This window comes from Fistularia commersonii, chromosome 34, assembly GCF_037954325.1.
Source record: "Fistularia commersonii isolate RoL2024-O1a breed Wild chromosome 34, RoL_Fcom_v1.0, whole genome shotgun sequence".
Taxonomy (NCBI): Eukaryota; Metazoa; Chordata; class Actinopteri; order Syngnathiformes; family Fistulariidae; genus Fistularia; species Fistularia commersonii.
The window spans coordinates 1,520,757-1,533,909 of record NC_141317.1 but is presented as its reverse complement, the minus strand read 5'-3'; the positions used below and the strand labels follow the sequence as shown (position 1 = coordinate 1,533,909).

At 38.3% G+C, this 13,153-nt stretch overlaps 1 protein-coding gene across 6 annotated transcripts in view; it reads left to right on the top strand.

The window, feature by feature from the left end:
- kazna (kazrin, periplakin interacting protein a) overlaps positions 1 to 13,153 on the top strand; it is a 179,340-nt gene that overhangs the window by 138,166 nt on the left and 28,021 nt on the right. For all 6 annotated transcript variants that reach the window (XM_086141291.1, XM_086141289.1, XM_086141292.1 and 3 more), the window contains one exon: positions 11,795 to 11,986. In XM_086141291.1, coding sequence (XP_085997417.1) covers positions 11,795 to 11,986 — 192 coding nt within the window. The remainder of the gene's footprint in view (positions 1 to 11,794; positions 11,987 to 13,153) is intronic.

Genomic DNA, 13,153 nt, shown 5'->3' with positions numbered 1-13,153 from the left:
CTCCGTGATCAATTGTTAATTATGACCCGAGACGGTTTCAAAGGGACGATGTGCAAAGACCAGGAAACGCTGTGTTGTCTTACATCTCAAGATGTGCGTCTTTTGATTTGAATGTCTAACCTTTGACCCATAAAATATGAATGGAGAACAATGACCTGACTCTTACCTGAGTTTTGAAATGTATTAGGACAGAGCTGCCATGGCTGAGCCAACACAGTCAGGAGTTTATCTAGACTTTCACAATTGACTTGGTTACAGTTACATGTTGTCTTTACAATGGGTTTCTCTTCAATTGTTTTTGTTCTGCTATTGTACAGCAAGAAGTCATTGTGATTTGTTTCTACTGTGAATGTGATGTCAGTTTGTTGTCAGCACATTTTGTCTGGGAGAACATTTACAGTTGATTCAACCTTATTTTTTTAACTAGGTGGACTAGTCTAATGTGGCTTCATTGTAAAAACATTTTCAAGCTCTCTAAGATACATCTCTTGTGAAAACCACAATAGTCGTTGTTTTGACCCTAAATACTTGCATTCTATCCGTGTTCTTCACCTGCCCTTCAGCCTCAAAGAAAAACAACCGACCACAATACAGATAAACGTTCATCGTGTGTCAGAAGTCTATGTTTTCTGTCATGTGGTCTAGAACTGGTCAAACTGAAATGTTTTTCAAGCAGGTCATGTAAATCTCTCAAGCTTAACCCTAAGGTGTGGTTGTGACAAAATTAGTGCTTACAGAGCAAAACAAACACCCTTGAGCTATAGATGGCTGTCTTTGCCAACACCCTACTATCCCAGGTGTGGTTATATATTTCTAATTGTTCTCAGTTACTCACCTTTCCTTCTCACATTTCTGTGACAGCATCTGTGCACCGCTCGGGTAATTTGTGGTCTGCCTTTCAACTGGACCTGGACAACATTAGTCACAAATCCACCGTCGCTTGTAACCATAGCTGCAAAATATATATAATCAGGCCTGCTGTTGGTTATATCCAAGGATAATGGAAGAAATTTTCTTTTCTGATCTGCTCTGTATTTATTCCAAGTCAGATCCCAGGTCCTCAACTCTGCTAGTCTACCAGTCAGATAACTACGCCCTAAATTATTCCAGATTACATTTCTCCCTTATATCTCAAACTTGTCACTCAGAGAGAAAGCTGCATTTTCCAGATGAGTGACATGATGTCAGCATGAACTTAACCCGTCTCATTAACACTTGCTGTGAACCAGGTAATGGCACAGAAGCTGTTGTTGGTTTCTACTCCTGACACTTGGGAGGATCAGGTCAGGGCCACGTGTGTGAATTAGCTCTTACATACATCTTTATGCAGGTCCATCTGTGCTTGTGCGCTAAAGTGTGGCTTCATGTGTTCTCGGCAAGCTCACTTTGACAGCATAATTGCGAGGGTGGGTGAGAGAAGTCCGAACAGTGTAATTGCAGCCCTTTGCCAACTGTGCTGCTGGTGATAAAGTAAGCAGCTGCCTTAGATGTTTGCTGGATTGTTTCAGCCCACAGTCTAGATGACAATGTGAAAAGAGCTGAGGATCACCGGGTATCATCAGTTTTTTTTGCTATTTGTTAAGAAAAGAAATAGTCAGATACTGCATGGAGGATGGAGTGATTCATTTTTGATCCAGCTGTTTGTGTTTACATGTATTCTTTTACTTGTTAATCCATGAAAGCGTCAGGCTATGAGGTATCGCATAACATTTTCTGAAAAGTAAAAGCTTTGATGAATTTGACTGCTTGATTTTTACTATCATAAATGAATCCCCACTTTCAGCTGCCTTTTCAATATCCTTAAGTTCCCTTTTGCAGCTCAGATGTACAGTACATGGTTTGATTTGGTTCTTAGTATTGAAAGGGGACTTCACGGTGACATATTTTTGATTTAATGAAGGGGTTAGCAGAAAACCTGTATAAAAACAGGAAACAACTAGAAACAACTGCTTCTCCTAAGAAGTAGGAGGTTTATTATTTAGTACCTATATCAATATTTTTTATACACTTCCATCCTGTAATTTGTTGGGGGGGGAGTGCCTGAAAATCTCTCCGTATTAGAAGCTACCTCATACAGTTTGCTGATATCGTGTGTGGAGTCATCCACAAATTTATGGAATATCCATGGTGAGGCAGCTTTTACCTTCCCATTCAGCCCTGACTATAAATAACAGCAGTGTTAGCTTTCTGTACCAAAGGTCATGTCTGCAATATATGCAAACACAGAAGCTCGGGCTCAGGAGCTACCTGTCTTGGCACATCTTTTCAAACAGCTAATATGATTAATCTGTTGGATTTTATAGATTGTCGAGATTAGATTTGGCTCAGTCCTCGCTACACAATATTTTAGAGGATAAGCCACAATTTGTGCATTGTTCCAATAGCATCAGAGAGGGAGGGAGAGAAAAAAAAGCTTCTTTATCATTAGGTTGACACCAACTCCTGCACAAAACCTCACTAGTATATCAGGTTATTTGTTTGCAATATGCTAAATAACAACGCCTCTTGAAGATAAGGTAAATATAATGGTGCAGTGTTACCAACAACATTCAGCAATTTGAACGAGTGAACGGCAAAAAGCAGTGACTATAGATGTGAGGAAAACAAAAATAGCCTGTATGAAATCATGAATAAAAAATTGTCTTTCACTTTTATTCACATTTTAATACCAACAGAACTCACCCAGCATCACCATAGCAGTAATTGCTGCCGGTCCTGATGCAGCAAATTATTATTCTCATCATATCTGCCATAAGAGTTTTGGAAGACATTAAGAAACAGTAGCTTCTAACTGGCAAACGCAACAGAGCAAAGCATCCATTTATTTCATGACACTAGGGTTAGTATAATAAGTCATTCCAAAATATGCAAATCTCCCAATATTTCGACAAGTCTAGTGTCTGAATAATGCATTAGTTTGTATTTTACCTTTTTCTTCTTTTTATAAAATGCCCACTAATACAAAACAAGTCAATAATGAGACGATGTGAGTACTTGCCAGTCCGAACCGTCATTTGTACTTCACTATAAGATTACAATTTTGTTCAGCTTGCAGACTCCTAATTTTTGTTTCTCAGTTATTCTTTCCATCCAGCCTGGTATCTTCTGCCAAACTCCTCTGCCAGACTATTCTTCAGTGCCATGGTCTGAGCTACAAAGCTGTGAGGTTCATGGAACTCTGGCTGCTAATCTCACCAAAGAATTTGAAAAAGCTGTGCACTTTATCATTACATCTCTCACTTCGGAACAACGGGAAATGAGATGTGTGTTGTTTTTCTTCTTTTGTTGTTTGTTTTCCGAGAGACGGAAGATAGAATTGCGTGACAGAAAATGTACCACATGTAGTCAAAGTAAACATTAAATAAATGGCTGGTTATGTAATACAACAAAAATGAAGATAACCAATGTATAGATATACGTTCATTTGATTCAATCAATTACAGAAAAAAGCCCCCACCCCCCACCCCCACCCCCCCACCCATAAGCCTGTATGTATTCTTCAGATAGCTGCACTACAGTTTCTGGAGTGTATTCCGCATATAATCCACAAGCCAAAGTGCTTGAAGCTGAGAGACACAGATTGTGGTGGAATGTGTCTAAGATTACTGCTTATCTTTCCCTCTAATCAGTTTTGTGCTCAACGTTGAGCTCCATTCTAACCCCACTCTCTCACAAGTTCAGCCCCCATTACTCCAAGGACCTGAAGCATGAAATAGGCTTGCCAGCATGTGGACGTCGGATTCTGTGATGTTAAAGTGTGGACCTCTTGATCGACACTGACTGACTAGACCAGAGTGAGACACGAAGTCACTGACATTGTCATTCAAATGCGTTTGATAGGAATTCATGACGACAGCCTGGTATTCAGGTTACATTTTCCCATTCCTGACATATAGTCACTTGAGGTAATTTTTTTGATTGATTGATTTCTTTAATTTTTAAAACTAATCCGTTCAATGATCTTGGGGAGCTACTGTTCATTGGAACACTTGCAATTTCAGCTTTCCATTATGGAATCTTTGAGGATGATGTGAGCATTGGGGTATAAAATTCCCTGTTAGCTATTCCCCTCAGGGGTCTCCATAGTGAGTCATCTTCCTCCTTCTAACCCTATCCTCTAAAATGTTACAATAAATTCAATTTCATAAATCAAGTATTCCTAATATAATCCTCCAACTTCAGAGCATCCGGGATTTTACATGGGGCCACAGGCCAGAGGTCTTACTACTAGCCTGTACGGTTGTGTTCATCAGTAAATAGCACTTCATGCCTTTATGTGTTATTCTGAATACCAATCTCTCTTCATCACTGTCTCCATTGATACTGAGCATTAAAGTCTGATTTTTATGATAGAGTGCCCTGAGGCAAGTTGTGGTTTTCCCCTTTTTTCTCCTTTTCATCAGGCGTGACCTTGTCAACTCCTGAGGCAACACAGGGAGATTGTTCTGCTCATGAGAATTGACTTGCTAATCCAGAGCAAAGCACTTCCAGACAGAGCAGACACTGAAGGCTGCCTTCATCAGTCAGACTTCTGGCATTACCTCCATCGTGAGCCGCTGATGAATTTGCTATCAATGGCCCATAAAGGTTGTGTGTGTGGATGTGTGCTGGCGTCCACCTGCGCTCATGTGCAAGCAAGACAGTTACTTTCTGACTATCATTAATGACGCCGGCTTCTCATCGAAGATAAGAGGTCCTATGAAATATAATTTGAATATCTACTACTAAATGTGCACATGGGCATTCAGCTTCTTCAACCCGCATGTGACATATTGATGTGCTTTATTTGTACTCTTGACAATCATTTACTTGGTATGGAAACTTACATTCATATTGTAGACATTGTTTGCAGTGATGGTTCATAAGTCATTGGCGAGGTTCATACGGCACAGAAATAAATGATAATGTGGAACGAGTTGACAGGTCGAATGGTTCAAGTGACAAATCATTTGCAATACAGATTTTCTAAAGTGATTTTTTTTTTTCTTCCTGAGGACACAGATACCCTTAGGAATAAAAGGTCACATATTAATCGTTGTTTGGACGTGCATGTGAAAGGCAAACAGTCGGCAGTTTCCCAACAAGCCTTCTGCCTGGCATAGGTGTACATTTTTGTGAGTAGTATGTCAAGACATTTTTCTCACACTGTATCTCTGTGCTTACTGTTATTTAAACTTCGAAATGTAGGGATATTGAAGCGAGATACGATTCTGGAAATGGACACAATACAGCTTTATCAACGTTTTTAAAGTGCATTGGAGGTTCCACCATCAAATTGTGAAAAAGTCCAGGGGCATAATCATGCTGTGGAAAACGTGCCATGTCAGAGGCAATGTTTAATCTCGAAGGCTTTCGCCTATAGAATTCTATGAAATAACTTTGCTGATTCTCATTGATTTATTGGAAGAAACTTGATGTCATATTGGCTTTGCAGAAGCAAAGGGATCTCAGTTTCAGCAGAATGAGTGAACCTGAGGACTCCAGTTTCAGCTGAATTATAGATAGCCATTTACATTGGTGTCGTGAAGTATTCTTTTAAATATTCAAATCTTACTTAATTCTTGACCATATTGAAGGACTGTATATGGTAAACCCGCTGCCTTTTATAATTAATAGCATTAGTGCTTTTATGTTTCGCTTTTGCAAATTATAAAGCAGTGGAAAGCAATCAATTAAAAAGTACACAAATCCAAGTCATTTTTTTTGAGCTATAAATAACTAAACAGTAGATTGTCAACATTTTGGCAGTAGATGTGGTCACAGTTAATGAAAATTTATGAGCCACTACAGTAAAAATATGTGCTTCCGTTCATCATTCCAATTTACAAAGATATTCTGCATATATCATTCCTTCGTTTCTCATCTACTTCCTTTGGTGTCAACAAATTGCTCTAAAAATAAATTCAAGCCAAATGAAAGAAAAATGCGGCGAAGAGTTAAACTTTTATCCCAGTGTGATATCTCTGATCAGTTTTAGACCTTACCTGCATAAGTGTGATTATTCAAGCAGTGTCACAGCTGAGTTCCCTGCACCAAAACAAAAAAGGGATGCTGGCCTTTATCTCTTGGGATGCTCCTCCTGCCTGTACTCTTCAATCCTAAGTATCCCTCATTATCTTCTTCTTTTTCTTTTTGATGTATCTGAATTTTTGATTCAGGTTGTTCTTTTGACCATAAAACAGTGATTAGAAACTCCGTCCAGGCAATGTCTAAAATGTGCAATGCTTGCAACCATATAATCTCCAGTGGTGAGTGGCTGTCTCTCTATAGCCATCAACTTCTCAATACTGTGCACTTGTATGTTCTCAGTCAGCTGACCGCATGAGAATTATGTTAGAATAATTGTTCTGTTAATGGGTCTTGTTTCCAGCCGGTGGAAAAATTGAGTATAACCATCTTTCAGCCCAAGCCGCTGTGTCAGAACCAATCTGAACACTTCCTGCCACCCTTACCCCAGCCGAGCCTGACACCTACTGTCATTCCCGATCAATTTCTGACCTCCAATCATGGTCCAACCAAGTCCAATTTCAGCTGCCTTGTGGCAACTATTCTCCTCTGACCTTTAGCAACGTTGGTTTCTGAGTCCCTGTTTTTCTGACATGGAGTGGAAGGTGTAAGCGAACAGGTCAGGAGAATTTGGAAAGAACAAAAAGCAAGGCAAGAAGGGAAAGGTCCTTTATGCATAATCTAGAAACGGCTCCCGAGAGACGCATCCTGACAGTTATCGATGTATCTACCGGTTAAAAGTTAATAGTCGTAACCGTGGACCGAGACAATAATAGGTTTTTAAAATAAGTGTAAAATTCGGGGGTCTCAAAATGGTCAAACAAAGTGGAAGATGTCATATTTCAGAAAAAGCCCATTTTCTTCTCAAATATTTATGCCCAAGGAGCAGATGACAGATTTTATGTCCCCAGAAAAGCGGATCTATTTTACAACATTTTTATGAATAGTTTCTACAATACCACAACAGTCACACAAAGGCAGCCAGATCATTTAGGAGGACAATTTCACCCATCATACAAATAGGAGATGACAGTGATAAGATTCATGATTCACTGGTACCAATCGCATGTCAGCTGATGCATGGCCTCTATTATGCAAATGCACACATTTAGGATGTAATTTACATCAATGGCCGAGGACTGAGGTTTTATTTACTGTTTCGATGAATCATAATAACTCGAGGCAAGCCTGTTTAGGGAATTTAAATGGAATGAAGCCAGATTTAGAGGAGGTAAGCTCAATGAATTCACATATTTCTTTGCTGATCGAGTTCCAGACAAAGATCAGACACCATTAGTCAGTTTAATCCCTGTGGCACTTCACTTTGTGTAAGACTGTTCAGAGAAACACATTAAGCCTTGGAAGAAAGTTCCTAGTCATATTTCATTGGCATATTTTTCACTCCCAACAGAAATATAAATTGCAAATGCCAAACATGAAGTTTGGGGGTCACATTTTTAGGTACTTGAACCCTTTGATTTTGGGAGGCACATAGCAGAATTATATTTTTTATTACATAAATTATGAAAGTCGCAATGCACAGTTTCACAACGCCTTGTGAAAAAACACAGTCCTATCATTGTTCTAATGTTATCATGTAGTAATGTCTACTGAATAATCGCATAACAATTGAGTCTCCTTGTAATAATGCAGGTAAGACTAATGAGTAACACTTTAAACAACTGAGTACACATTCTGTAATTTTATGAAACTAGTTATATTGCACCCATATAAAAGTGTACTTAGAGCTACTAGGCTGTCCAACCTTTATTTCATGTAGTAATGATTACCAACTGTATCAATCACAAATGAATGCCAGTGTAATGATATATTAGTATATTGTAAAAATGTAGTTCTTGTTAAAATTTGAAGATAAATCAATTTGAAGATTTTAATTCTTCACACTTTAGTCACATAACTGCAGCTGTTTATGTCTTTAGTGAACTGTAAAATAGATACTAAATGACTATAATGTTGCCCTGGAAATGCATTTTTCCTTTGTTTCAGCGCCACCTCGTAACAATGCAGTACTCCTAATAGAGGGGAGTAATTATTAACCTCAAAGCTCAACAACTTACAATAACGTCTATACATAATGTGTACATACTGTGTTATGTACTGGATTGAGCCCATCCCAATAATCGCATCCTGATAGTCTGATGCATTGCACAATTTTGAAATGACTTCTTAGAGCTCAGTTGAGTTTTAGATTTCAGTTGAATTTGGGACAACCCGCCATAAGTCAAAGTTTTCATTAACATGCAAGCCGTTTCTTATGGCCACACTGCCTCTTTCTGCAGCATGCTTCAGTTATTCTGCATTCATATAAGTAAGCTCAATTTTTAAACCTCACATCTGCCAGGAGACAAAAGTTAGCAACTCCGGCAGAAAGGACATTCCATGGGAATGAGCTGCATGTAGTCCTGGAGGGTGAGCAAGAGAGATTGCGCTTATCGGGAAGCTCCCACTCTGAGTGTCATTTGTAATGCAGGGCTACAGTGTATGCTTCTTGCCAAGCTAGAGGCTATGTAGACATTGAAAAATAGGCCGCAGTCTTCATCACCCCTCCTCCCCCAACTGTCTTATCTAGAGAGCTTGCTTCACACACTCACGCTAATACCAATGTGGCAGTTTGGACAGAGATTTTGCAATACTCTTGCGTTTCTTTGTCCATCAAATTGTGTTTGACTGACGCTTTGTTATACCCCTGCAGCCATGCTAACTCACAGGAATTATCTGCCTTGTTGTTCAAGATCTATCTTGTATATTCCTAAAATTGGCACATTTTGATATTACCTTAGTTTTTTTTTTCACCTCAACCATTGGTCTCAAGTATACTGAGTGACAGATTTTTTTATTTTCAGTATGGTCTGTTTGTACTGATCAATGTGTAATCAAAAATGTTCATTTAAGTCGGCAGATATTACTCATTGATAGTTGGTTGCTTTTTAGACTTAACTATATATTACTTGATTGTACAAAGAGGCATGTTATCATGATGAGGTGGTGTTAAGTAATGCTGGTAGGACGTGCTACATGTCCTTGTCGTTGCGCTTTACAAGTGAGCACTCAAAAATGGTTAAGCAAAAACAGGTTTTGTTTAAATTAATGACCCACGGTCAAGGTTTTCCCAAGGCTTTTGCATGTGTCAGGTGCTGTGTGTTGTGTAGCTTGGGGGGTTTGTCAAAGGGCTTGCAGAGGAGAGGACTATAAAATCAGAGGGACCATAAATGATGGCGCACATTTTGGAAAACTTAATGCAAAGCAATAAAAAATAGCTTCGAATTTTAAATATCCTGTGGGTTTCTTTCTTTTCAAAAGGATTATTTATAATGTGAAACTAACATAAATTACTAAAAATATATTACAGCAGTATATTTTAGAGGGAGAGGGCAGAGGATGGACAGTTCATCGGTGTACCTCCCACTGTCTCGAGGAGTGAACATGCACCTAATAATAATTTACTTTAGTCATTTTTCTTGAAAAATACGCTCTCTTCAATTACCTCCATTGACCTGTATTTAGTGATGTAAGACGGGTACGAGGTGTCATGTGCAATATCCATCTCAATGTTTCAGTGTTCTAATGAATAGTTTTTAAAGATATTGAGATAAAAATTAGAACGCTTATTTCCATATGTGCTCAATAACGGTGAGCAGTAATCTACCACGGTCCAGTCCACTTGCAATGTAACTTTCTCGTTGATAGCTTTTATCGACGATGGGAAAGGCTGTCATTGCTATCTTGTTCTTTCTGGCATAATAAATCTTATAGGTATGCTTTTTATGGTGACCCTCAGTTATCATAACATAATGTGGGAGGTAATGATGTGGATCAGTATCTAGTAAAGTGAATTTTATAAATATACCATTGAAATGAAATTGTGTATGTTTTTGTGATTTTCCTTCTCACTTGTGCTTTAGCTTTTTTCTCTCTCTCTATGTCTCTCTCTCTCTCTCTCTATCTATCTATATATATATATATTTAAAAACACTTTCTCTATATACTTGCCACTTCTTTATGGGGAGTCATTAAAAAAAGGTCCCCTTGTTGCTTCATTTGCGTAATCTACACATGGAAAGGTATAAAGTGAGTGACTGAATAGAGCCTGTTGGGATCACAGAATTTTAAACACCATCTAAGAACATCTTGTCGTGTACTGTTTCTAGAACAGGTCTTTGGTCAGCCAGTAATGAGATTGCTGCTTGAGTCGCTCTGTAAAATGTGGTTCTATTATCAGGTCCATTAACTATAGCTCTGTGTAATGACAATCCGGTCACTGACACTTTTATTTTTAACCCCCCCTTTCCTAATAACCACTTTTACATTTTGGTTTCATTATGTAGCGGGGCAGCCTTTATGCTGAACTACATACATTTAGTCAGCAAGCATAAATTAAAGGACTCAAAAGCCTGAGAAACAGGTGCATGCTCTATAAATGGCAACGTGGTCTTGAAGATTCATGTAAGTGTTGGAAGGGAAGCTGAAGTGAACAATGTGTTGTTAAATGCATTAGATGGCGTCACATATACACTTTGTTGTGCTTTGTCATAGTTTGTTGTCTTGCTGAACTGACTCTAGTGCTGTGACCTACCCTATCAAACCTGTGGTTACAGGAAGGTAAAATCAGATTTTAACACTTGTTCTGCTCCAGAAACCTAAACTGAGAGTAAAGTCCCCACTGGATACTGAATGCAGGTCACATCTTTGGCTATGAATGTGCAACAAAAAAAAAAGCCTGAATGCAATATTCCTTTCAAAGGTATATCCAATTATATTCACATTTTCAACCGATGAATAATCGAAACATTTTTTCTAAAGTCAGATTATTCTGTCTTTATTTGCCCGTTCCTCTATACCCATAATTTTGGCATATTTGGTCCCCCATTCTCACCTGTCCCATTTACATCTAATTGATATGATTTTTTTAGAGAGTAATAGCGCGGTTCAAATATGAGAGTTCCAAGTGTGATTTATTTAAGGCGGTTGATAGCATATAGCTGTCTGAGATGGGGCTCCTCTATCTTCCCCCTCTTCCCTGAGGATGAATGAAATTTAGCAGAATGATGTACTCATCCCTATGTGAAATATTCCCCATATTCTCCACCTTGACAAGGACACAAATTGTTTTAAAGAGGCATATTTTACATTTAGATATTCCTTCTGGAGATTTCAGGTATCAAAGTGTGACATTTGTCTGTCAAGGTTTGTTTCAAAAGTAAACGAAGTCATCTGTCCTGTTAGCACAACTTGAGATGCACTTTGAAAAATGTTCAGTTCATAAAATTCTGAGAAAGATGTTTCTTTTTGCGACTTTCTAATTGCATTGTTTCCTTTTTGTCAAAGGGAGCATTCCAAAACAACAGCTATGGAATTCTTTCATTTTTCCCCGTCATCTATTACAGCACAGAGAAAGTTGAAGAGGAGTCTTCAACTGAAAAATGTCATTATAATTTAAATGTGTTGTTTCTCTTCATCAAGTGAACCCTACCGTCCCCGGTGCTGCCTATTACTGACAATAAATTGACACCACGGTGATCACTATGGTTATAACAAATCAATTTTGCATTTTAAACGTGACCATTTCTGGGTTGTGCTGCCATTGCAAGCTATTACACCTCTTCAAGACAGAAGTCCATTATTTATTTTACTATAGCCTTGCTGCTTGAATTGTATTTGTACTTTTAAAAGTATCCTCCATTAAGGCTGCCTGGTTGAATCAAAACCCACAAATATATGCTTCAAATTTGCCAGCCCATTAAAGCTCCTTTCTCTTTATATGTTCTAGTTCTGCTGCGAGAAGAAGTGGCACAGCTCCAGGAGGAGGTGCACCTGCTGCGGCAGATGAAGGACATGTTGAGTAAGGACCTGGAGGAGACCCAAGGAAGCTGTTCGGCCGACGTGCTCTCCGCCACTGAGCTCCGTGTGCAGCTGGCCCAGAAGGAACAGGAGCTGGACCGTGCCAAGGAGGCTTTGCAAGGTACGGGCTTTACCTGGGAACAACAAGCTGTGTGTGTGATTTAAAACACTAATGTCATTACTATGAAGTCAATGCAGAGAGACACCCAGATTGAATTATTGTATTTTTAAATGTTGTTACAGGAAATGTAATTCATTTTGATATTATTGGTAGAATAATAATTTTGAACCTTGATGTCGTTGGTTAATAAACCTTGTATTAGTAGCATCTGTATTTATTCATTCAGTCTCATGAGAACTGCCACACACACACACACACACACACACTCACGCACACATGCACACACGCACGCACGCACGCACGTACGCACGTACGCACACACCTTTTTGTGTTTGAACCTGAAACTGTCATGACGCAAATTCTGAAAGATACTGCTGATATAATCATTGTTTTTTGTATTTGAAGGCTATCATTGGAATGAAGGTTTTGTCACCTAATCTTGAAACAATGTTCAACAATCAGAAAAATATATTTTTGTTTAAGGTTAGAAATACAAGAAACCCTAATCTAAACAAAAACATTGACATGGGGTACGAGGGAAATAAGTATGTACGCATTAATTGCTAAGGTCTGAAACACGGTTTATAGGTGTTTATTACATTCACACTGAGCAGAGATTCAGGAACACGGAATGGCTTTAAGTAATCAATCACTTCTAAACCCGAATGATTTGATATCAAATTATCAACAGGATGATATTAAGAATAAGAATGTTCTGAATGCTGCCCTTTCCTTCATATGGGATGCATTCATATTACTAATTCAATAAGACAAGGTAGAGTTGCTACAGTTTTTTTATTCCATGAAAAGAAGCTCAATGCTATTCTGTGTATTTTATCTTAGACTTAAAACTCTAATTGCATTTTTTAATTACTTTATTTGGTGTATGTAACAGTTATCGCCTCAATACACATTGACCTGAATGACCTTTTTAAAACATAACCTCCATTTGAATTTTAATTTCATTAAATAAGGAACTATTCATACATGCTTCACTACCATTCACCATCGAATGGCTTCGTTTGAACAACTCATCTACTCTCATTCAGGCAGTCACTTGGAAATAAAATTATATAATGAATGGATTTTTAAAATGATCCATTGTTCAAATGTAATATTGGAATGTGATTCTTGCTTATGATGACAAGCTATACAGCTTTGATTTGG